The sequence below is a fragment of the Odocoileus virginianus genome, chromosome 8 (assembly GCF_023699985.2).
Source record: "Odocoileus virginianus isolate 20LAN1187 ecotype Illinois chromosome 8, Ovbor_1.2, whole genome shotgun sequence".
Taxonomy (NCBI): domain Eukaryota; kingdom Metazoa; phylum Chordata; class Mammalia; order Artiodactyla; family Cervidae; genus Odocoileus; species Odocoileus virginianus.
This window is the reverse complement of record NC_069681.1, coordinates 71,927,124-71,950,557: the sequence shown is the minus strand read 5'-3', so window position 1 is coordinate 71,950,557 and position 23,434 is coordinate 71,927,124. Positions and strand designations below refer to the sequence as shown.

Genomic DNA, 23,434 nt, shown 5'->3' with positions numbered 1-23,434 from the left:
CAACATGATATAAACACCATTTTATTAAGTCAGAATTCTCGTGCCTCCTTTTTTATAAACTTGCTTCAGTACAGTAAGTTAAATTACTCCATTTACTATAAAATTGAATTTCTATACCCACTTCTTCTAATCAACATGTGTTGATTGCTTAGTTGTGTCCAATTCTTTGTGATTCTGAGGAGTGCAGCCTACCAGGATCCGCTGTCTATGGAATTCTCCAGGCAAGAATACTGGAGGGGGTTGCCATTTCCTTATATTTATACTTAATCCAACGTCTAAAATATGGAGTGTCCTAGGTCTTCACTGAGTTTGACTACTATTCTAAAATTCTCTGGGTATGTGGCATACTAAAAATTACTTAGAGATGACAAAAGTGTTACAAATCATGAATATAAGACAAAAACAAAATTAGCAGGATATACAGTATAAAGAATGTTGCATTGGCTCTCAGTAACCCTGAGAGACTTACCTAATTCTTTCCAAAGTTCCCACCCTCTTAAATGTCCAGAATGTCATTAATACTACTAAGAAAGTGATGTCCTCACAGTTCCGCATGAAATGTAAATAAGTAGGATGTATATTTGCACAAGGGAATATGAAATTATATTGATTAAAAACACCACTTTGGGACTTCCCTGGTGGTCTAGTGGCTAGGGCTCTGAGCTCCCAGTGCCAGGGGCCTGGGTTTGATCCCTGACCAGGGAACTAGATCCCATGTGCTGAAACTAAGACCCAGAGCCGCCAAGCAATTAAATAAAGAAATATTTTAGAAACATCAATCCACTTACCTGTCCTGAAGGGTGGCCTTGCAGTGCCCCCGACAACCAGCAGCGTCCCGGCCGACGCCACAGGTCCCACCACAGCACCGGGACGGGACGAGGTGGACGGGCCCTAGGAAAGTCGGAGGGCTTGTTACATTGCTTCAACACTGAACTTGAATGTTTAGCTGTTCCCCTTTGGGTGATTTCTGAGGGGGATGGGCCATGAGGTTTAATTTTTTCTCTTTTATCTTAAAAAATGATGAGCCACTTCTATGCAGGACCTGGAGACGGGCAACAGGAGGGTGGTCCCCAGAGGCCGGAGGTGGGAAGATGGGGGTTTCCTGTGTGGGGTCAGGACAGCGTTTTGGGGATGGTGGTGGTGAACGTGCTTAATGTCCCCGAACTGCTCACCAGGAAATGGTTAAAACGGTAAACTTAATTTGATGTCAATTTCACTGCAATGAAAATAATGCTGAAAAGGCATGAAGACAGGGGACATGAAATGAGTCTTTCATACATGAAGGACAGTGTTTCTGCAAGCAGGCAGGGCACTGCTGGGCAGAACACGAATGTCCACAGCCTTTAACTCAACACACACTTTGTTCTTTACTGCTAGGAACGTAGCTTAAGAAATAACTATCTATGTGCATACAGCTTTACTAACTACTCTGTTCACTGAAGCAGTATGTATATTATTTTTGGTTATGAAGACAATACACATTCATTGAAGACAAACTTTAAAAATAGAGAGATTAGATCAGAAATTGAAAAATAAATCTTTCCCAATTCCATACACTGCAAAACACTGTCCACATTTCTGAATAGCCTTCTAGACTCCTCTCTCTATGTATACAGACACACGTAAATCTGATTTTATAAACCATAAACAGAGTAAAGCATACCAACAAACACAAAAGACACGCACATAATATACAGAGAAAAGGTTTGAGGAAGTTATATATTAATACAGAAACACACACACATCCAAGTTTCCATGATGAATTCTTTCTTTACTTTTATCAAGAGAAAAAAAAGATGATGAAACCATTTCCCTTTTAAAAATGAAAGTTAACCACTGAGATGCAGCAGTGAGCCGTGTTGAGAGGGATAGCCGCCCAGCCTGCAGCCGACTCTGGGAAGCAGCCCTCGTCTCACGTGGCCATGATTGTGGTGACGCGCCTGGATCCACCGCCAGTCATTTCAGCAAGTCACCCTCACTCTGAGACATTTCAAATTTATTCAAAGAAAGGCACCACCATTCCCTGTAGAAATGGCTGGTTCTAGGGTTCCAGCTGGGAAATACAAGATGGGCCTGGAACTTCTTTCTGAGTCAGAAAATAACAGAGAAGCTAAAAGGATAATGAAACTGTGTCCAAATGACGCCTGAGCAGGGTGAAGGGACTTCCTCTGGCCAAACCTGGGAAAATCTGAGCCTCAAAATAAATAATGATCGCCAAGGACCATCATCCCTTTATCAGGGACATTGCATCCATGGTAATTAAAGGAAAGAATAAGTGGGGAAGAGGGAAGTTCTTGCTTACCTAGGAAGGCAACTAATAAATGCAGATAGTAACGGTCAGCGGAGAAAGAATTGTGCTAAAAATGCCTTATTTCCCATATCAAATATTAGATTGAAAAGCTGAACCCTTCGATGTCTTAAAATGAAAGATCGGACAGTTACGAGAAGACCAGCCATCGAATTGGGAAACACTGAACCTCACAGACCGTTATAGGAGACGACACACTGCTAGGTGCTGTGTCCACAGGTGCAGGGGACACACAGGTGAGGATGGAGTGGGCAGAGGGCAGGCTTCTGGAAGGGCTGCGGCCACCTTGATTATGCCCTGCAGAGGAGGTGAGGTTGTGGGGATGGGGCAGGAAGTTAAGCGTAAGCTAGTGTTCCTTTACTGACTTTTGCCCATGTTAGAAACCTTAGTCCACCTGAATTACAGGCAGACCTGGCTGTATCGTGCCTGACAATTATTGCTTTTTCCCGAAGGGCAGGTCTGTGGAAGCCCTATGTCTTGCAATTTAGGGGCACTATTTTTCCTACAGCATCTGCTCACTCTGTGTCCCATTTTGGTAATTCTCTCAGTATTTCAATCTTTTTCATTATTATTATATTTGTTATGATGGTCTGTGCTCAGGGGACCTTGATGTGACTATTTTAGTATGACTCACTGAAGGCTCAGATGATGGTTAGCATTTTTCAGCAATAAATTATTTTTAAACTAAGGTGTATATGTTGTTTTTTAGGGCATGATGCTATTGCACACTTAATATATTACAGCATAGCATGAAGATAATGTTATATGCACTGGGGAACCCAGAATGTCCCGTGACTCACTTTATTACAATGTTCTCTTTACTGCAATGGTCTGGAACTGAACCCCAGTGTCTCCAGGGTCTGCCTGGACTTCCCTGAACTTCCATCTCTGTTAATAATCCCAGAGGCAACACTGGTTTGTGGAAAACCCTGTCACAGGTCTCCCTCCTCCCTCTTCTGTAAGAAATCCGGGGCTTCCCTGGTGGCTCAGTGGGAAAGAATCGCCTGTCAATGCAGGAGAGATGGGTTTGATCCCTGGTCTGGGAAGATCTCAGATGCCACGGAGCAACCAAGCCCATATGCCCCAACTACTGAGCTTGTGCCCTAGAGCCTGGGGGCCCCAACTTCTGAAGCCCATGAGCCCTAGAGTTGTTGCTTCACAAGAGGAAGCCACTGCAATGAGAAGCCCGCACACCACAAAGAGAGAGTAACTTTCGCTCACCACAACCAGGGAAAAGCCCACGCAGCAACCAAGATCCAGTACAGCCAAAAATAAATAAATAAATTAGTTAAAAGAAAAAGAAATCCAGAAAGACACCAAGACAGTCGTGTACAGGTTCACTTTGAACCCACCAGACAAGAAAGGAGACAGACAAACCTACTCTACAAAAGGCTCACGTTACTTTAAATCAACTGACACCAAAATGAAGGCAAACTCATTTTTTAAAAGTTACTGGGAAATCCTAGAATTTTAATGAGATGCTTCTTTTCTGTTTGATACTAATACTTAAAGATGCCCAACACCCCAAACCTCTGGGGACGAGGGAGAATGACTAAACTCGATCAGCTTTAGCTGGAAAACAGAGCAGGAGCGCTCTTTGCGGCCTCGGGGCCTGCGTTCCTAGTGGACCCCAAGCTCTGAACTTACCGCAGGTCTGGGCCGAGTCCCGCAGGCACTGGCAGCAGGCGTGGGGCGCAGGGGAGCTGAGCCGGGGTCTGTCGAAACAGGACAGCTCGGAGCCGTTGAACTGCAGGTCCTGTGCCCTCAGGGACCCTGCAGAGGCCGAGAACTCGGTCAGCGAGACAGGCTCCCCAGGGGAAGCCCGGGAACATCACAGCGCGACCAGAACCATCCCAGCTTCTGCAGTTTGGGAGGAAAGGACAGCTGTGGTTCCCATTTAAAACTACTTCTTCTTACAAAAAGGCAGAGAAACGAAACAATCGGCCAAGAAAGCTCGAGATGGGGGGCCCTTGTGTTGCCAGAACTTGGAACGAAGTGTGTTTCTGTGGAGGGTGGGGGCGGCCCTGCCTCCTCAGGCCCCGGGGAAGTGATGCCGCCCCTCGGCCACACCCTCAGCGCCTCCCCTACTTGCACATGTTCTCTGTCCCCGTGGCCGCAGCCAGATGCTCCTCTCAGGTCCTCGTTGGACACTTGGAGGACAATGATGATGATCAACACCCTTCGGCGGGATGCCAAGACACAGCAAGCGCTCAGGACTTACAGCTCGGCTTCTTCTCCACGAACTGCCGCTTACAGTAGATGACGCAGAGGACGAGCAGGGCCAGCAGCACGGTGGCCAGGGCGCTGCAGATGACGGCCGCCAGGGCCGTGTCCCGCGGGCTGGAGGCCGTGGATGGGATCCTCACCAGGTTGACCTTGCTGGTACCTGAAAACCACGGGGACAGAATTCTCATGTCTCCACCACCTAGGAGACTCAGACGCGCACACTGCACGCGGGGTCCCCTGCAGGGGCCTTCGCGCAACATCAGTGAGAGCGCAGAAGCCGCGGTGAGGAGGGAAGGTGTGCGAGGCGGCTCACACACTCCCTCCACCCGGGACATGGCTGGAATATTGCACTTCCACCTGCAGCTCTCCTCTCTTTCCACGGCAGCAACCATGCGCCACCCTGACACACACGTCCTCAGCCCACCGGACCACAACCTTGCCGTGGGCCCCCACATTCTGAGACAGTGAACATTATTATTATTACTTTAACACTGTCGCTGTTACAGTACTGAACAACACCTACGTTTTGGAGGGAAAAAAGCTAACACCACCATGACCTCACACTGACAATACATCTCTGTCTGGATGGAGCTTGTTTGAGGGCCTGTCCACCCGTGTGGCTACAGCTGACCGTGATGGACTTGGCAGCTCTAGAGACAACTGGCTGCTACCAGTATCTGAGCTGCGAGGCACTAAAGCCCACTTGGAACACCTGGGACTTTCCCCCTGTCCCTGGCCACACAGGACCACCCCATCCTAATTCCTAAAGTCAGCTTTCCACTGAGGCCGGGTTTCCTCTGGCCACGGCCCCCGCAGCCAGAGCCACAGAGAAACAAACATCAGGGTTGAGTTACTGAACCATAAAAACATGATAGCCCAAACAAAAACAAGAATGATCATTTGGGGATGTTGAGTCTTGGTGTATCTGGGCTCCATGACTCTGGGCCACCCTGAAACATGTTTCTCATTGTCACCGGGAAAGGTACAGACACCATATGGTTTGGACCTGGATGAATAAGAATCATAATCCAACCACAAAGGATATTTGTTGGTAAACATGTTCAACACTCATAAAAATATTGCTTCTAGTTATGCAGACATAATGTCATAATCAAACAGCACACATTAGATGTTCACCACACAGCAAGTTAAAAAGATCATACATAGCCCAGACCTGATAGAGAGGAAAGCTAAATTCGAAACAGCCTCTATAAGCGGGCAAATTCACCAGAGAATGTATGAACATAAACAAACACAGCTGTGTAAACAGTGACAAATAAACACACGAATAGGAATTTATGTCTAATGCAGGTAAAAGTGTGGGCTACAACGAATGGTAAGTAACTTGGGAAACTTGAGTATTGCTTATTGCAACCAAATCGTGAGGCTGATTCATGTTTGTGAGAAAATGATTTACTTTAGAGTGAGACTGGGCCCTGTAGCTTAAATTTTCCATCAAGTAACCAAGCTCCAGTCCACACTAGGCTTTGACAAATCTGTCATCAAAATGAGACAGCTTGAGAACTAGACCCCGGCCTTCAGATTCTCTCTGGTAGACTACCTGCCCACTTGTTGTTCAGCCACTAAGTCGTGTCCGACTCTGTGACTCCACAGACTGCAGTGCACCAGACCTCCCTGTCCTTCACTGTCTCCTGGAGTTTGCTCAAATTCATGCCCACTGTGAATTAACCAAAGAAGCCAGAAAAGGTGGCCAGGCTCCTCTGTCCATGGATTTCTCCAGGCAAGAATACTGGAGTGGGTTGCCATCAACCCACGACCCATGACCTCCCATGACCTCCTCCAGGGGATCTTCCCAAACCAGGGATCGAACCCTCATCTCTAATGTCTCCTGCATTGGCAGGCAGGTTTCTTACCACTAGCGCCACCTGGGAAGCCCAAAGAGTCAGATACGACTAGACAATTTGAGCACTCCGTAAAACCACACAGGAGGATGGAAAAAAAATGACGAGATTATTTAGAGATCTGCTAAAAACAGGAGTCCTTGAATATTTTTGGTAGAAAGTCATCCAAATTACCATCAACATTATCACAGAGACCACACACCAAATACCTGCGGAGGACTGGCCCCATGTCGCCCACCTTCAAAATGTCATGACAATCCTCCACAGCAAGGGTCTTACAGATGAAGATGTCTACAAATCTAGAAATGGGTTTTCACTTAAACAACCATCAAGTGGTTGAATCAAGATTTAGGCCTAATCTGTCTGACTCTAAAATATATGCTCTTAAAAAAAAATTATGCTACATTCCTCTCAACATTCCAATAGTATTGTTTAGAGAAAAAAAAAAACAACAAGAGTGTGAAGGACTATTATTCAAATTTTGCACAGGTCAGTAAATTCAACTTAATTAGCTAACATATACAATAAGACTTGGCCTAATTTAAAACACAAACACATCTTCACAAGTCCAACCTCTCTTACCCCCAAGATTAAAGAGGCTATTGCGTTTTATTGCAGTGAAAAAGAACATATGACTCTTTAAATTTATTTTTTAAACGTTCTTGTTAAGGTCTATATAGTATAACTAGATGAGTATTAAACAAGTAGGGAAAGATATGAACTGTCATATATGAACTAATTCTGCTTTCTGCTGGGCTTCCATGTTTAAGATTTCACTAACGCCTTGTGTTTTCATCACAGAGTTCACAGAAGAAAATAAAACATCAGGTTGCATGCTATGTGACATGGAAGCTCCAACATAATCGGAGATGCGAACATTTTCACTTATTGATGGCTGTGTTTTGTCATGAGTAATTCAAGTGACAATTAGTTCTGGAAGATAAACAGACATTCTCTAATAATTTTCAGGAACATATTTTATCTTTGCCTTTCATATTTTTTTCAAGAAAAAAATCAATTCATTATTTTCTGTGCTCTTTCATCACCACCACCAAGAAAACTCATGTTGAGTAACTGTGTAACAAGACCAAAACATGATGGATTGATCTCTAGCTATGTTCCTTAATTAAAAATATACATTAACAAAGAGCATTTTGCAATCTTAACTGAGGCAAAGATACAGGCTTGGAGTGTAAGCTTTATCTTGTTCATCCAAACTGGTTAAACAAAAATATCTACGGTAACACTCAACATATGAATTCCAGATGTACCACAGAACAGTCTGCCAGTAAACAAAATAGTTGGATTTTTTAAAGTCCATTTTATACCAAGCTCTCTGACACTGGATGTAATGTCATGTAAAAGAGTGAGTCTTAATCATTTTACTTATTTTTCATTTTAAACTTTGGTCTTTGAACAATGTGGTTTGTTTTTCAATACTGATAAAAAATATTATTTGAAAATGAGAGCTTTCTTTTGCACAGGAGAAAAAAAAGATTTTAAACTGGATTGAGTTTTTCATTGTGGTGAAATATACATAACATAAAGTTTACCTTTAGCGACACTGAGTACTTCCACAATGTTATGTAAGCATCACCACTAGAGGGGAAACCCCCAACCTATGAAGCAGTCATGTCCCACCCCCTACTTCCCCACCACCACATCCTGGCAAGCACTAATTTGCTTTCTGTGTCTGTATTTGCCTATTCTGGATATTTCCTATAAAAGGAAACATAAAATATTACATGACCTTCTGTGTCTGTCTTCTTCCACTTAGCAGAAAGTTTTTGAGGTCATCTATGTCAGCATGCAACAGAATTTCATTCCTTTTTATGACTGAATAACATTCCATTGTATGGATGGACCATGTTTTGTTTACTTGTTCATCAGACGGTGGACATCTGAGCTGTCTCCCCCTTTTGGCTATTGTGAATAATGTTGCTATGAACATTCATGTTCAATCTTTCTCCATACACTTTTAAACTTTTCACAGAGATACACACAATGGCTCCACATGCTATCAAAAGGTTAGTGTTCCTTCACTAAGGCGTTATGTTAATCAGTCACTCACATACTTAATGTTATTACACTAGAGCATTACGTTAATTAATAAGTCAGGAAAAAAAAAATTCCTGAGCAAACCAAGAGAAGAGTGGAGGGAGACAGTGCCAGAGAAGCTAGTCAAGACCAGTACTTGTAGGAATTGAAACGATAGTGAGGAGCTTGAATTCTATTCTAGGAAAAATAGGAAGTACTCAACAACTACAGAATATATATTCTTCTTTAAAAAGACTAAAATCATACAAAGTATCTTTTCCAACCACAACTGAATTAAACTAGAAATCAGTAACAGAAGGAAAACTGGGAAGTTCAAAGATATGCAGAAGATAAACAATCTACTCTTAAATAACCAATGGGTCAAAGAAGAAATCACAAAGAAAATTAGAAAACACTTTGGGATGAGATGAATGAGAATAAAAAACAAAATATCAAAATTTATGGGATACAGCAAAAGCGGTGTTTAGAGGGAAATATATAGCAGTAAATGTCTATACTAAAAAAGATCTAAAATCGACAGCCTAATGTTTAACTTTATTACATTAGAAAAATAAGAGTAAACTAAACCAAAGGCTAGCAGATGGAAGGAAATGATAAAGATTAGCACATAGATAAATAAATAGAGAAAAACAATAGAGAGAAGCAATAAAACCGAAAGATGGTTCTTTGAAAAGATCAACAAAATTGATGAAACTTAGATTGACAGAGGAGAAAAGGAAGAAGACTCAAGTAAGTAAAATCAGAAATGAAAGAGCAGACATTGTTATGGACTTTACAGAAATAAAAAGGTTATAAAAGAACATCATGAACAAAGGTACCACAAACTGGATAAACTAGGTAAAAAAGACATTCTTAGAAATACACAAAACAGTGAAACTGACACGGAAGAGATAGAAAATGAAAACAGACCGCAACAAAGAGATGGACTCAGTCATTAAAAACCTCCTGACAAAGGAATGCCCAGAACCAGATGCCTTCTTGTGAATTCTGCCAAATATTTAAAGAAAAATTAATGCCAAATCCTTCTCAAACTTTTGCAAAAAATGAAGAGGAAAGAATACATCCTAACTCTTTCTATGAGGCTAACATTATCCCAATACCAAAGCCAGAAAAAGGCACTATAAGGGGAGAAAACTACAGATCAAGATCCCTGACAAGTACAGATGCAAAAACCCTCAACAAAAACGTACCAAATGAAAGTCAGTGCATATTCAAGGATTATACATCACAGCCAAGTGGGATTCATCAGGGAGGCAATGATGATGAATCATACCAAAATCAATATAACCCATGATAAAAAAATAAATGAAAGGAAAAAAAAAACACTAATTGCCTCAATTATGCTTAAAAAGGGTTTCCCTGGTGGCCTAGAAGGTAAAGAATCCACCCGTGCAGGAGACTTGGGTTCAATCCCTGGGTCGAGAAGATTCCCTGGAGAAGGAAATGGCAACCCACTCCAGGATTCTTGCCTGGAGAATCCCATGGACAGAGGAGCCTGGCGGGCTACAGTCTGTGGGGTCACAAAGACTAGGACACGACTGAGCAACTAAACAACAGTGGGCCCACAGGGGGACAACAATGCTTAAAAAGCACTTGACAAAACCCAACGCCCTTCTGTGACAAAAGCACTCAATACACCAGTAGGCATGCTTGCCAATGCCCACCCTGAGCCAGCAGTTCTCTGCACGCCCAGTGAGATGTGCCGTGTGCCCTTCGGGCAGGTGTGGGCAGAGTGGTGGTGGGCAGGTTTGGACTGGGCTGCTGCTGCAGGTGATGCTCCCACCCAGGCAGATTTGTTCAAATCAGACAACTCTGAGAACTCTCAGGTCTTCCTCCCAGGACACCACAGCTGCCCCCAGTCCCGCCAATGCCACCATGAGGCCAGTGGCAGTGGTCTGCAGTCAGTAGCCATTCTCCTGGGCATCTCCTCCTCCCTTCCACATCTCTGCTGTTAGGAGACTCAGGCCCGGAATCATCGCCACTCCCCATCCTGTAAACCCAACCCGAATGGCATCTAAATGCCCAGTGTGGTGAGGATGAAGCAGGTCTTTACTGAATCTGCTAGTTTCATACCTTACATTACTGACACAGAAATGTTGGGGATCCCAAGCTTGACTGGCTTGGAGAGCATGATGAATACCAATATTAAATGTGCTGGAGTGGCATGTACAAGATGAAGACAGGCAACATTCAAAATTGCTTAAGATATGATTCCCTTTTGTTCTTCAGTCACTAAGTCGTGTCTGATTCTGCAACCCCAGAGACGTCAGCATGCCAGGCTTCCTTGTCCTCCATTATCTCCTGGAGTTGATTCAAGTTCATGTCCATTGAGTCAGTGATGTTATCTAACCATCTCATCCTCTGCCGCCCCTTTCTCCTTTTGCCTTCAGTGTTTCCCAGCTTCAAGGTCTTTTCTGATAAGCTGGCTCTTCACATTGTTGGCCAAAGTATTAGCACTTCAGCTTCAGCGTCAGTTCTTCCAATGAATATTCAGGGTTGATTCCCTTTAGGATTGACTGGTTTGATCTCCTTGCAGTCCAAGGGACTCTCAAAAGAGTCTTCTCTTAAATGTGCCTTAATCAATACGGACACTCTAAACTCTACCTTAAAAATGAGAAAACATAGGGTAAAATCTTCATGACCTTGGATTTGGCAATGATTCCTTAAATATGGGCTTCCCTCGTGGCTCAGACAGTAAAGAATCTGCCTGCAGTGCAGGAGAACGGAGCTCAGTCTTGGGTTGGGAAGATCCCCTGGAGAAGGGCATGGCAACCCACTCCAGTATTCTTCCCTGGAGGATCCCCATGAACAGACAAGCCTGGTGGGTTACAGTCTGTGGGGCTGCAAAGAGTCCAACACCACTGAGCAACTAACACGTTCACTTCCACACAACTGAAGATCAGAAAAACAAACCATCTGATTAAAATGAAACTAAAATGTGATTTTGAAATACGATATCACTAAGTAAAATAAGAGGAGCAAAGCTCAACGGGATTTTACAACAAAACAGTAATCGAGATATAAGCAAGATTTTATTCATCAAGAAGCAAGATCATTTAAATGAAGAAAGTATCATTTTTCAAATGAATGGTAGAAGGATTATATGAGGATTTGTATCTTTTTCTTTTTAAAAAAGGAATCATTCTGACCTTACTTTTGAAGTTTCACCCAAACTATTCAACTTGATGTCTCTGTTTACAGAATCTAAGCCTGGTAAGCACTGGCCAGACCACCTTCTTACAACTGTATCTGGGGCAGCCAGTTGTATGCAAGTAAAACCAAAAGTTCATCGTGTCAGGCTGCTTTTCAAACACGCTCTGAGTGCTGAGTTTCCAAGCTAATGTCCTAAACTTTTTTTTAAAATTTATTTTCCTTTTTGAACTTAACAGCATATCAAAAACAGTACGACTAGGCAAACATTTTTCCTTTGTTGAGCAATGCTGTAACATCTGTTTATAAACACAGAACTTCTGAGCTTGAAGTTCCTTCTTTCAAGTTCCCTCTCGGGCACTGCCCCAGTTACTAGTCCTTTCATGATTTAAACTCAAGTGAATCAAGGCAGAACCCCGAGGCAGCCTCCACTCTGCTTTCTTTTAATACTAATACAGATGACTCATAAATACAGTTCTATTATAAGCAGAGCTGGCTTCTGAGAAGTACACTTTTGTGTCTCTGCTTCCCAATTGCTCAAGTTGGGTGAATCACCAAGGATAAATAAAGCAATACGTAAAAGCTGCAAGGCTATGGAACCAAAGAAACCCAGGGTACCCCACAATGTCAGGATGGGTCCCTGATTATGAGACTATGGGATGGTGGTTCCACAGGTTACTGAGAGCAGGAGAGCGGGAAACCCCCACGGAGGACCTCTGAGCCCTCACTCCATCGGCCATTCTGACTCCACCAATTTCTGTTTCCCTCTGGGCTGCCTGCCCACTGCTGCCCAGTTGCTATTCTCAGCCTTTACCATGCATGTTGGGAGGAAACCATGAAAAAATGCAAACTGAAAAAAAAAAAAAGCAAACTGTTCTTCTTGAAGCTGAAGAGGGGGAGGGTGGTGGATATAATTCTATTCACTCTTAAATGTAAAGCATACATTCCTTCACATTTTCTGTCTATTCTCACAATCTTATACACAGAGTCTTTCTTTTGTAAGAGCAAGTGGCCATGTTGCTTAGTCATATCCTATTCTTTCTGAGCCTATGGACTGTAGCCCGCCAGGCTCCTCTGTCCATGGGATTTCCCAGGCAAGAATACTGGAGTAGATTGCCATTTTCTTCTCCAGGGGATCTTCCCAACCCAGGGACTGAACCCATGTCTCCTGGCAGGCAGGTTCTCTACCACTGCGCCACCAGGGAAGCAATTAAGATTATCAATAAATATTACCCTGTATTATGAGACATTAAAAAAGATATGATTATAGCCAATACTCCAAAATGGTTCCAATTATTCCATTATGTTTTGAATTAAAGACGGAAAGTCCAAATCTTGCAATGAAAATACTAGTGATATGAATCAAAGCCCTTTATTACCTTCTGGAAAGCTTTTATGAAAACATTTTTTCCTGAATTCCTTACCCTAGAAGAGGTATGTGTTTAGAAAAGCAGAAACTTCTTTAAACCACACGCCCATTAGTTGTTATCTCCAACTTTATCTCTGCTCTTAGAAAATCTTAACTAAAGTCAGTGGTCAGTCAGTTCACTCACTCAGTTATGTCCAATTCTTTGCAACCCCATGGACTGCAGCATGCCAGGCTTCCCTGTCCATCACCAACTTCCAGAGCTTACTCAAACTCACGTCTATTAAGTCGGTGATGCCATCCAACCATCTCATCCTCTGTCATCCCCTTCTCCTCTTGCCTTCAATCTTTCCCAGCATTAGTGTCTTTTCCAATGAGTCAGTTCTTCCCATAAGGTGGCCAGAGTATTGGAGTTTCAGCTTCAGCATCAGTCCTTCCAATGACTATTCAGGATTGACTGGTTGGGTCTCCTTGCAGTCCAAGGGACTCTCAAGAGTCTTCTCCAACACCACAGTTCAAAAGCATCAATTCTTTGGTGCTCAGTTTTGTTTACAGTCCAACTCTCATATCCATATATACATGACTACTGGAAAAACTATAGCTTTGACTAGATGAACCTTTGTTGGCAAAGTAATGTCTCTGCTTTTTAATATGCTGTCTAGGTTGATCATAACTTTTCTTACAAGGAGCAAACATCCTTTAATTTCATGGCTGCAGTCATCATCTGCATTGATTTTAGAGCCTCCAAAAATAAAGTCTGTCACCGTTTCCCCATCTATTTGCCATGAAGTGATGGGACCGAATGCCAAAATGAGGTAATTGACTGTTAAGAGTTCGGAAGTGACAGAATGTTATTACCAATTAAAGGGTTAAAGATAAGAATGCATCATCAGTATTTTGATTACACAGAAGAACAATTGCTTATGATTAGGTCTCCTGAGACTTCCCTGGTAACTCAGATGGTAAAGAATCTGTCTGCAATGGGGGAGACCTGGGTTCAGTCCCTGGGTAGGGAAGATCCCCTGGGGTAGGGAAGATCCCCTGGAGAAGGGAATGGCAACCCACTCCAGTATTCTTGACGGAAGAATTTCATGGACAGAGAACTACAGTTCATGGGGTCAAAACAAGTTTCGGACATGATTGAGCAACTAACACACTTGAGCAGGCCTCCTGATGGCAGAGCAGAAGACAGTGGCAGTGACCCTTCGGATAAGTTAATGTACAGAATAACAAACAACTAGCAGAGCCTAGTGGTAATCGGCTCATATGTGGAGAGCTCACGCATGTTGTGTTTACATGAACCCGATTCTACTGAGTGAAAATTAAAATAGCAAACACGTGGCCTTTTCTCCTGGGCAGCCTGTCAGGGGCTGTTGCTCGAGCTGGAAGCACTGTAGGCTGATGAACGTAAGCACTTCGCTGGTGAAGGACCAAAGCTCAAATTTAAAACGGATAGGCAGAAGCCTCCCTCCACTGGTCCAAGTGCAGCACATGGACATCTGGGGTCATTATCCTTTCTTCCTTCCCTCTTTTCCTGGCTCTAAAATATACTGTAAAGTGCTGCACACTCTTGGTTAAAAGCTTTGTTGTCAGCATTCTCGGTTTGAATCCTGGCTCAGCCACTTAGTAGCTGTGTCACCAACCAGCAAATGATGACTTCAGTTTCCTTATCAATACAACCAGGAAATAAAAGTATCTACCTGAAGGTCTGTGAGACCTGAAGGAAGTGATACACACACACAGGGTCATCTTGGTACCTCCCACAGTGAACTTCCTGAGTTAGCCATCCTTTCTCCTATTATTATTCGGAATCAGACATCATATTCTAATTGTTATTATGGTGGAATCTGGATGGTCTCTTAAACCAAGTGAAACCACCTATGTAGCAGGCAGGCCGATGAGCACCCTGAAGGGATAGCCTGTGTCCTTATCACATGGCCCTGGAGGGCAGGAAAGCGCACAGTGAAGAGAAACTAACATAATTCTCCCCAGAAGTTTAGGTTCGTTTCTTACAAAAGACACAGCTGCCGCTACTTTTATCTAAGTGTCTCAAAGGGTCCCTCCTGCCATATGATTGCCCAAAGTAACATTAAGCAATGTTGCATGAGAATAAGCGACCATGAGCAAAATAAATCAACCTCTTGGAATATTGTGAATAAAATGGTAAAACTATTACTAAAAAGAGCCTGTAGGATAAAACTTCAGGCAAAACAGAAAAATATTAATGGTCAGGCACAAAGACAGCTTGGAGAACACAGAGCAGGAGGGACATGGCAGACAAGCCGTAGGACCTGTACTCGCTGCTCCTTAAAGACACTGGTGGGGAATTCTGAGTAAATGAGACTCCAGGCACGAGTCACAACTGACTATGATGTTTGTCCAAGATTTCTAAGTCTTCCTCAAAGGCTTTTATTAAGTAGTGTTTGTATAGGATTTGAGATGAATAGACGAAAATAGTATGCTTCTTTCTCTTCTAGCTTCTTGAACACTAAGATCATGGTTTGGACTTGTTACTTACATGTGCACGCATGCATGCTAAGTTACTTCAGTCACATCTGGCTCTTTGCGACCCTATCGACTATAGCCTGCCAGGCTCCCCTGTCCATGGGGATTCTCCAGGCAAGAATACTGGAGTGGGTTGCCATGCCTTCCCCCAGGGACTCTTCCCAACCCAGGGATTGAACCCGGGTCTCCCACCTTGTAGGCAGATTCTTTACCTACTGAGCTACCAGGGAAGTCCAAGAATACTGGAGTGGGTAGTCTATCCCTTCTCCAGGGGATCGTCCCAACCCAGGAATCGAACTGGGGTCTCCTGCATTGCAGGAGGATTCTTTACCAGCTTAGCTACCAGGGAAGCCCCATTACCAACATAGTGATAGATAAATACAAATAGACATTAAGCATAAATAGTGTCATAAATTTAAGTTACATACAAAAGAGGACATTGATAGAAGATCCGTTCAGTTCAGGTCAGTTGCTCAGCTGCATCTGACTGCGACCCCATCGAGTGCAGCACTCCAGGCCTCACTGTCCATCACCAACCCCCGGAGCTCAAGTTGATGATGCCATCCAAACATCTCATCCTCTATCATCCCCTTCTCTTCCCAACTTCAATCTTTCCCAGCATCAGGGTCTTTTCCAATGAGTCAGTTCTTCTCATCAGGTGGCCAAAGAATCAGTCCTTCCAATGAATATTCAGGGATGATTTCCTTGAGGATTGACTGGTTTGATCTCCTTGCAGTCCAAGGGACTCTCAAGAGTCTTCTATAACACCACAGTTCAAAACCATCAATTCTTTGGCGCTCAGCTTTCTTTACAGTCCAACTCTCACATGACTACTGGAAAAACCATAGCTTTGACTAGACAGACCTTTGTCGGCAAAGTAATGTCTCTCCTGTCTAGGTTGGTCATAGTTTTTCTTCCAAGGAGCAAGCGTCTTTTAATTTCATGGCTGCAGTCACCATCTGCAGTGATTTTGGAGCCCCCCCAAATAAAGTCTCTTACTGCTTCCATTGTTTCCCTATCTATTTGCCATGAAGTGATGGGACCAGATGCCAATGATCTTAGTTTTTTGAATGTTGAGGTTTAAGTCAACTTTTTGACTCTCCTCTTACACTTTCATCAAGAGGCTCTTTAGTTCTTCTTCCCTTTCTGCCATAAAGGTGGTGTCATCTGCATATCTGAGGTTATTGATATTTCTCCCGGCAATCTTGATTCCAGCTTGTGCTTCATCCAGTCCAGCATTTCCCATGATATACTCCGCATATAAGTTAAATAAGCAGGGTGACAATATACACCCTTGACATACTCCTTTCCCAATCTGGACCCAGTCTGTTGTTCCATGTCCAGTTCTAACTGCTGCTTCTTGACCTGCGTACAGATTTCTCAGGAGGAAGGTAAGGTGTTCTTGTATTCCCATCTCTTTTAAGAATTTCCCACAGTTTGTTGTGATGCACACAGTCAAAGGCTTTGGCGTAGTCATTAAAGCAGAAATAGATATATTTCTGGAACTCTCTTGCTTTTTTGATGATCCAATGGATGTTGTCAATCTGATCTCTAGTTCCTCTGCTTTTTCTAAATCCAGCTTGAACATCTGGAAGTTCACGGTTCACATACTATTAAAGACTGGCTTGGAGAATTTTGAGCATTCTTTTGCTAGCATGTGAGATGAGTGCAATTGTGCGGTAGTTTGATCATTCTTTGGCATTGCCTTTCTTTGGGATTGGAATGAAAATAGACCTTTTCCAGTGCTGTGGCCACTGCTGAGTTTTCCAAATTTACTGGCATATTAAGTGCAGCACTGTCACAGCATCATTGTTTAGGATTTGAAATAGCTCAACTGGAATTCCATCACCTCCACTAGCTTTGTTTGTAGTGATGCTTCCTAAGGCCCACTTGACTTCACATTCCAGGGTGTCTGGCTCTAGGTGAGTGATCACATCATCGTGGTTACCTGGGTCATGAAGATCTTTTTTGTACAGTCCTTCTGTGTATTCTTGCCACCTCTTCTTAATATCTTATGCTTCTGTTAGGTACATACTGTTTCTGTCCTTTATTTTGCCCATCTTTGCATGGAATGTTCCTTTGGTATCTCTAATTTTCTTGAAGAGATCTCTAGTCTTTCCCATTTTATTGTTTTCCTCTATTTCTTTGCATTGATCACTGAGGAAGGCTTTCTTATCTCTCCTTGCTGTTCTTTGGACCTCTGCATTCAAATGGCTAAATCTTTCCTTTTCTCCTTTGCCTTTAGCTTCTCTTCTTTTCTCAGGTATTTTTTGTAAGGCTATTTGATAGAAGATGGATTAATAGAAATGACTGTCTGAAAACTCCCTTCTCATGTATATATTTGCCTGGTTCTACTACCAATATTTAGATGGTCTGGCTTCACTGTGAAATTACAGCAGAAAAAAAAGGCCAGTTCCATGAATGTGTGATAACTGTCTTTGTGGACAACGAAATTTGACTTACTTCATTCCTGAGGGTGGATGGTGATGCTCAATGTGCATCTTCAAAGCTGTGGGTCTCAGTGTGGGGAGATAGGCCCTCCTATCTGAGAAGAAGAGGGGTGAAGGGGAGATAGAGAAGAGGAAGCAGGCTGGACCACCACCCGGCCAGCACAGCATTTACAACCAGAAAGACACATTGACTGACGGGAAATTCCCCCCAGTGTTGGGATGTTTCATCTTAATGTGTGACCTTTTACCTGAGTGTCACTTTCACTCCCACCTGGGGACACTTCAGGGTCAGGAAGTCGGTGATGCGTGTGTTTACAATAAGATGATGGCGTGAATTTACAGAGGAATGCAGCAGGCTCACGTTCTCACCAACAGAGCTACACAACAACTACATTCTCTCACTTCAATCACTAACCTGCATGGTGGCAAAAGCTGATTTTAAAAAATCAAGTGGAAGTCACCAAGTCTCTCCTTGGTGTATGTAGACAAGGGCTTGGTTCCCCGTCCAACTGAGGCTGCGTTTCCACTGTAAACCTCATCCAACTACGTAAATGGGCCCCTGTAGTGTTTGAACAGAATCCCGGGTAGCCGATCGCCTTCCTCCTGAGAGTGGGGCACCACCCATGCGTCCCCACCGCTCCACCTGCCACCAGCTGCATGCTCGCGCATGAGAACACCTCTGAGATGTCTAGTGAGCTGACTTGCTCTCAGCCACCTAACGACTAGCACGGTATCCGCCAGTGGCGATCTGTTTTGTTGCAAGGTGTAAAGCCACAGTAACATCACTCACTCTGCCCACAATAACGAGCACTTTGTCTTTCAATGGCCAGAAAATCATGATTTGAGGATGTCCCCTCTCATCCAGCAGGGTGTGCACTGCATTGAGAGTCATCCTTCCAGATCCCCAGGTCTCTGTTGTCTTCTCCCATCTCCACTTGATTCCCACTCACCTGCTCCCCATAGACCCGGCCCTGCCGCCGGAATCGGTCCCTCGGGGGCTGCTCTCTTTGTAGCAGTGGCTGCTGTGGACTGAAAGCCACCAGCTTTCACTGTTGCAGGCCAAGAGCCCTGAGGGGCCAGGGGCGCACAGCCCGCCCTCATGGGCGCGCTCAGCCCCGGCGCGGTGTTAGCCGGAGCGGTGAGGAGCAGCTGGGAAGCAAGCTGCGTCTCCTCCAGCCCTGCGTCCCTGCAAGTGCCGGCCACGTATGCTCATGCCGCTGTCCACGACTGCTACCAACGGGAGTGGGAAAGTTTCCCTATTTTTCGTTTCTTTAAATTTGGTTTGTGTGTGCGCGCATGCTAAGTCACTTCAGTCGTGTCCGACTCTTTGTGACCCCTTGGACAGTAGCCCGCCAGGCTCCTCTGTCCACGGGATTCTCCAGGCAAGAATACTGGAGTGGGTTGCCATGCCCTCCTCCAGGGGATCTTCCTAGCTTGGGGATCAAACCTGCGTCTCATTGTCTCCTGCATTGGCAGGCCGGTTCTTTACCACGAGCACCGCCTGGGAAGCCCAAGTTTGCTTTGGATCTTATTTCTTAGTACAAAACGTCAACGCTTCTATCCAGAAAATGAAAATTAACCATATTCATGAGGCACTGAACTGAACAGTTCTATTTTTCTCTCAGCGGGACAAAAGAAAATTATAGATGGACAAGACAAAGAGTCTTCTATGCTTTAAGATGTGTGTGTCCTCAGGTGTGCCATCAGAAATGCAATGATAAAACCAAACAAAAATAGGACTCAAGGGCCCTTGGCGGCCCAGCGATGGGCCTGGAGCAAGTGTGACAGGAGGTCGGGCAGGCCAAAGGGTCAGCAGGAGTGTTAAGAGAGGGGCTGGGGTGATGGATGAGGGCCTCAGGTTCCCAGCAGGTGGAAAGGCGTCCCAGGAGGCCTGGGGGTGGGAGGAACCGGGAAGCCTGAGGTCAGGGGGAGCATCCTGAAGGCCAAACCCAGTGAGCAGAAATAGCCCTGGGCAGGAAAGTCCTGGCAGGGGACCTGTTCCCAGCGGGGTTGCAGGTCCCAGATGCTGAGACTCGGTCAATGACTAAACTAAACTTGGTTTCTGCTCTTCTTAACCTTGCTGCCAGACTACTTGGCCTGGCAATCTATTCCCCGCCTGGACTGAGCCAAACATGATCATGCATGTCTTTATGGGGAACAGAAAGAAAGAAGAAAGGGCAGAGCAGGTGACTGCCACAGGAGAGTGGCTGGAGGGGCAGGGAGACGAACCCCAGGCCAGCACTGCCCACTGTTCAACCACAGGGTCGACTGACGAATTCCGCCACTTGTGCCGTTCAGAGGAAGCCTGTGACACCCAGAGCAAGCTCGTCACTTTATGTTTGGCGGTGGGTGAATTATAAATAACTGTCTGGTACTTTAATTATGATAAATGTCATAATTAACACTGAAAAACACCATAAGCCACAAAATGGAAGCAGCTTGTCTATAGCATTTCTCTGTAGACACGATAAAAAGGATTTTTTTTTCCTGCTTTCAAGGATGTTTCTCTTCTTTTTATTATCCCCCAGTCCCAGAAGGTCTCGCTGTGTTTATTTGACTGATGGAACAATGAAGCTTTGAAACTTCCACACCAAGAAACAGAAAAGACACCATAAAAGAAACACATTATTACGGCCTCCACCATCTGTGCTGAAGGATATACACAGACTCAAAAATAGTTTTGCCTCAACTGGGACTAACGGACGGGGCTGCCATCTGGGAGCTGGAACAAAGACAAGCGACTTGGGCCCCTGCCCTCCTTGTTCCCGAACAGGACTCCGCTTAACCCCGCAGTGCCAGGCTGCACTGGGGGCCCTGGACCCCGCGTTCCCGTGGAGGGAACCCTGTTCATTCGACCTTATCCTCGGGGAAGGCAGCGTCCAGCTTGGCATGCTTGCACCTAAGGACTCTGGCTCCAGGAATCATCAGCTTCCTTGTTATTAGTAGAGTGGATAATTCTTATTTACCTCACTGCAGTACTGTGAAATGATTCTAAGATGATAAAACTCAAGTTACTTCGACCTATTAATGTCTTACTAAGAAAAAAAAAATGTGTATGTCTCTGCCCAGTTTAGCATGGCGGGGCCTAGACTGAGGAGAAAACCTGGATGTAGACTGTGTTTCTTGCTATCCCTGTTCCAGCAGAATCGACCTTGCTCTTCATTTATTCATAATCTTATAGTTGACAGAACTTATGGTGAAGAACCCAAGTCTGCGTTAGATTAGAAAGAGAACATGTCTTGAGGTTTGGAAAGTGGTGCAGATTTAGGACTTCAACCAAGGCTTTATCTCCTCTTTTAAAATTGTGAGAATCTGGAGCTCGATCCCTGGGTTGGGAAGATGCCCTGGAGGAGATCATGGCAACCCACTCCAGTATTCTTGCCTCGAGAATCCCCATGGACAGAGGAGCCTGGTGGGCTACAGTCCATGGGGTCACAATGAGTCAGGACTGAGCACACAGATGCTCAGGGCTTCTTCCCTGGTGGTCCAGTGGTTAAGAATCTGCCTGCCAATGCAGGGGACATAGGTTTGATTCCTGGTCCAGGAAGACCCCACATGCCACGGTGCAGCTAAGCCCATGTGTCAGAACTACTGAAGCCCTTTCATCCTACAGCTTGTGCTCCACAATGAGAGAAGCCACCACAATGAGAAGCCCATGCATCTCAACTAGAGAGTAGCCCCCATTTGCTGCAATTAGAGAAAGCCCATGCAGCAGTGAAGACGCAACACAACCAACATTGGATAAAGTAAATAAAAGAAACAGGTAAAATCAACTTTAAAAATGGTGAGACTCTTCAATTGGTTCACGAAAAACTGGGACACAGACAACCTAAATAGCTTATCTGGAAGTTAAGGATTGGGACTAGGACTCAAAAGCAAGCTCCCGTAGAGACTGGCTGACATTAATTTGGAGATGACAGGGTAAGACAGTTATGTCTTTTCAGTGCTAACGAGCATTAGAAGTCAGAGAGAAACTTCCTGCATCTTATTCTTCAGGTCAGAATCTGGGGGACTCTCAAGAGTCTTCTCCAGTGCCATAATTCAAAAGCACCGATTCTTCAGCGCTCAGCTTTGTTTATGGTCTCTTTTCCAAGTAGGTCTAACTCTTTTTCAAGTATTGTTCTGATTTCTTTCTTAAGTTTAAAATTAAAATGCCCTCACTCCTGGTCCTGGAGCTGGCCTGGAGAAGTGGGGCAGGCTGGGGGTCCAGGCCTGCCTCTCTGCTGTGGCCGCCTCTTGGCGGTGACGTGGGGGTGGTGCAGGCCAGGAGAAGCACATGGAGAGTGGTTCCCTCCAGGACTCAAGACCCACTTGCTGCTTTAAACTCTCCTGGGGCTCTCCTCTCCTTTCCCTCCTCGAAGTGATGCTCCTCCAATGACGTTCCTGGTCAAGAGCTGGTGTGGGAAGGGGCTGGACACACACGCGGGTTTAGAGACAAAAGGACGCCCTCCGTGGGTGCAGCTATGCTTATTCCAGTTGCCCGTGGGATGTGGCTGCCAGAGGACAGAGCTCACACAGCTCCTCCCGAGGACAGACGCTCGGCTCTGAGGGATGGAGTCGTTGCTAAGCTGAACCTCTGACAGTCTCTGCATCGGGTCTGGTGTGCACTGTGAGGTCGCTTTACACCATGCTTTTTTATTTTAAGCATTTAATGGGTACACACACAAATCACTGATCCCTTTGCAAAAGTCCATGACTTAATGAAACAGGCCTGCTGGATTTTATATTTTTTAAATAAACTGTACTTAATCTAACACTCATTTAATTTAGTGATGGCCTTTAACAAACCACAACCTGTTTCTTGGTGAGTAAATATTTAAACCAGCTCATTGACTTTGAATGTCTAAGAGAGACTGCAGAGAAAGGCCAAGGAACTGGATTTATAGCCAACTGGGTAATGATCAGCCACTCCTGTTCTCAAGGGGCTGGATCAAAGCCTTTGGCGCCTCCAGTTCAGGACTCCCCTACCTCCAGACTGAGGCCAGCAGACGAGCTCTTGAAGCATCTCCAGGGTTGGGGGACATGGTCCAGGGACCCAGGGACAGCACTCAAACTGTTCTTTGCTTTTCTTTTCTTTATGTGGGACCAAGTGCACAGCTGACAAACATTTGGCCATTTTATATTGGGAGAAAAGCATGCGGGTAGAGCACGTGAGTCTAAGAAACATTTTTCTCTTAAAATTTCTTGATTTTTGTTACCTTTAGTGAAACTAGGGCTAAGGAAAGACAAATATTTGAAATAGTTAAATAATCACTCAAAGCGGTTGCATTCACTAAGCACTTCTTTCTCTAAAGAGGCCAAGACATTAAAGCTGCCCCACTGTTTTCTCAACATCCTTGGAAAAGGAGCCATTTGCTATGACAGATTTTCAACGTATCTTTAGAAAACAGTTGTTTACCCTAGAAGCAAATCTGCTTTAAAAAAACCCAGATTAACTATGTGGGATGGAAACCATTTCAAAGAAACGAGAGCAGCTTTCTGTTTTCAGGAAAAGATTCCAACCAATGTG

General features: G+C 44.5%; 1 protein-coding gene across 3 annotated transcripts in view; it reads right to left on the bottom strand.

Annotated features, from left to right (window-relative positions):
* Positions 1 to 23,434, bottom strand: part of TNFRSF19 (TNF receptor superfamily member 19) — a 90,886-nt gene that overhangs the window by 5,820 nt on the left and 61,632 nt on the right. For all 3 annotated transcript variants that reach the window (XM_070471678.1, XM_070471677.1, XM_070471679.1), the window contains 3 exons: positions 4,530 to 4,694; positions 3,956 to 4,081; positions 789 to 891 (listed from right to left, as the gene is read on the bottom strand). In XM_070471678.1, the coding sequence (XP_070327779.1) occupies positions 789 to 891; positions 3,956 to 4,081; positions 4,530 to 4,694 (394 nt within the window). The remainder of the gene's footprint in view (positions 1 to 788; positions 892 to 3,955; positions 4,082 to 4,529; positions 4,695 to 23,434) is intronic.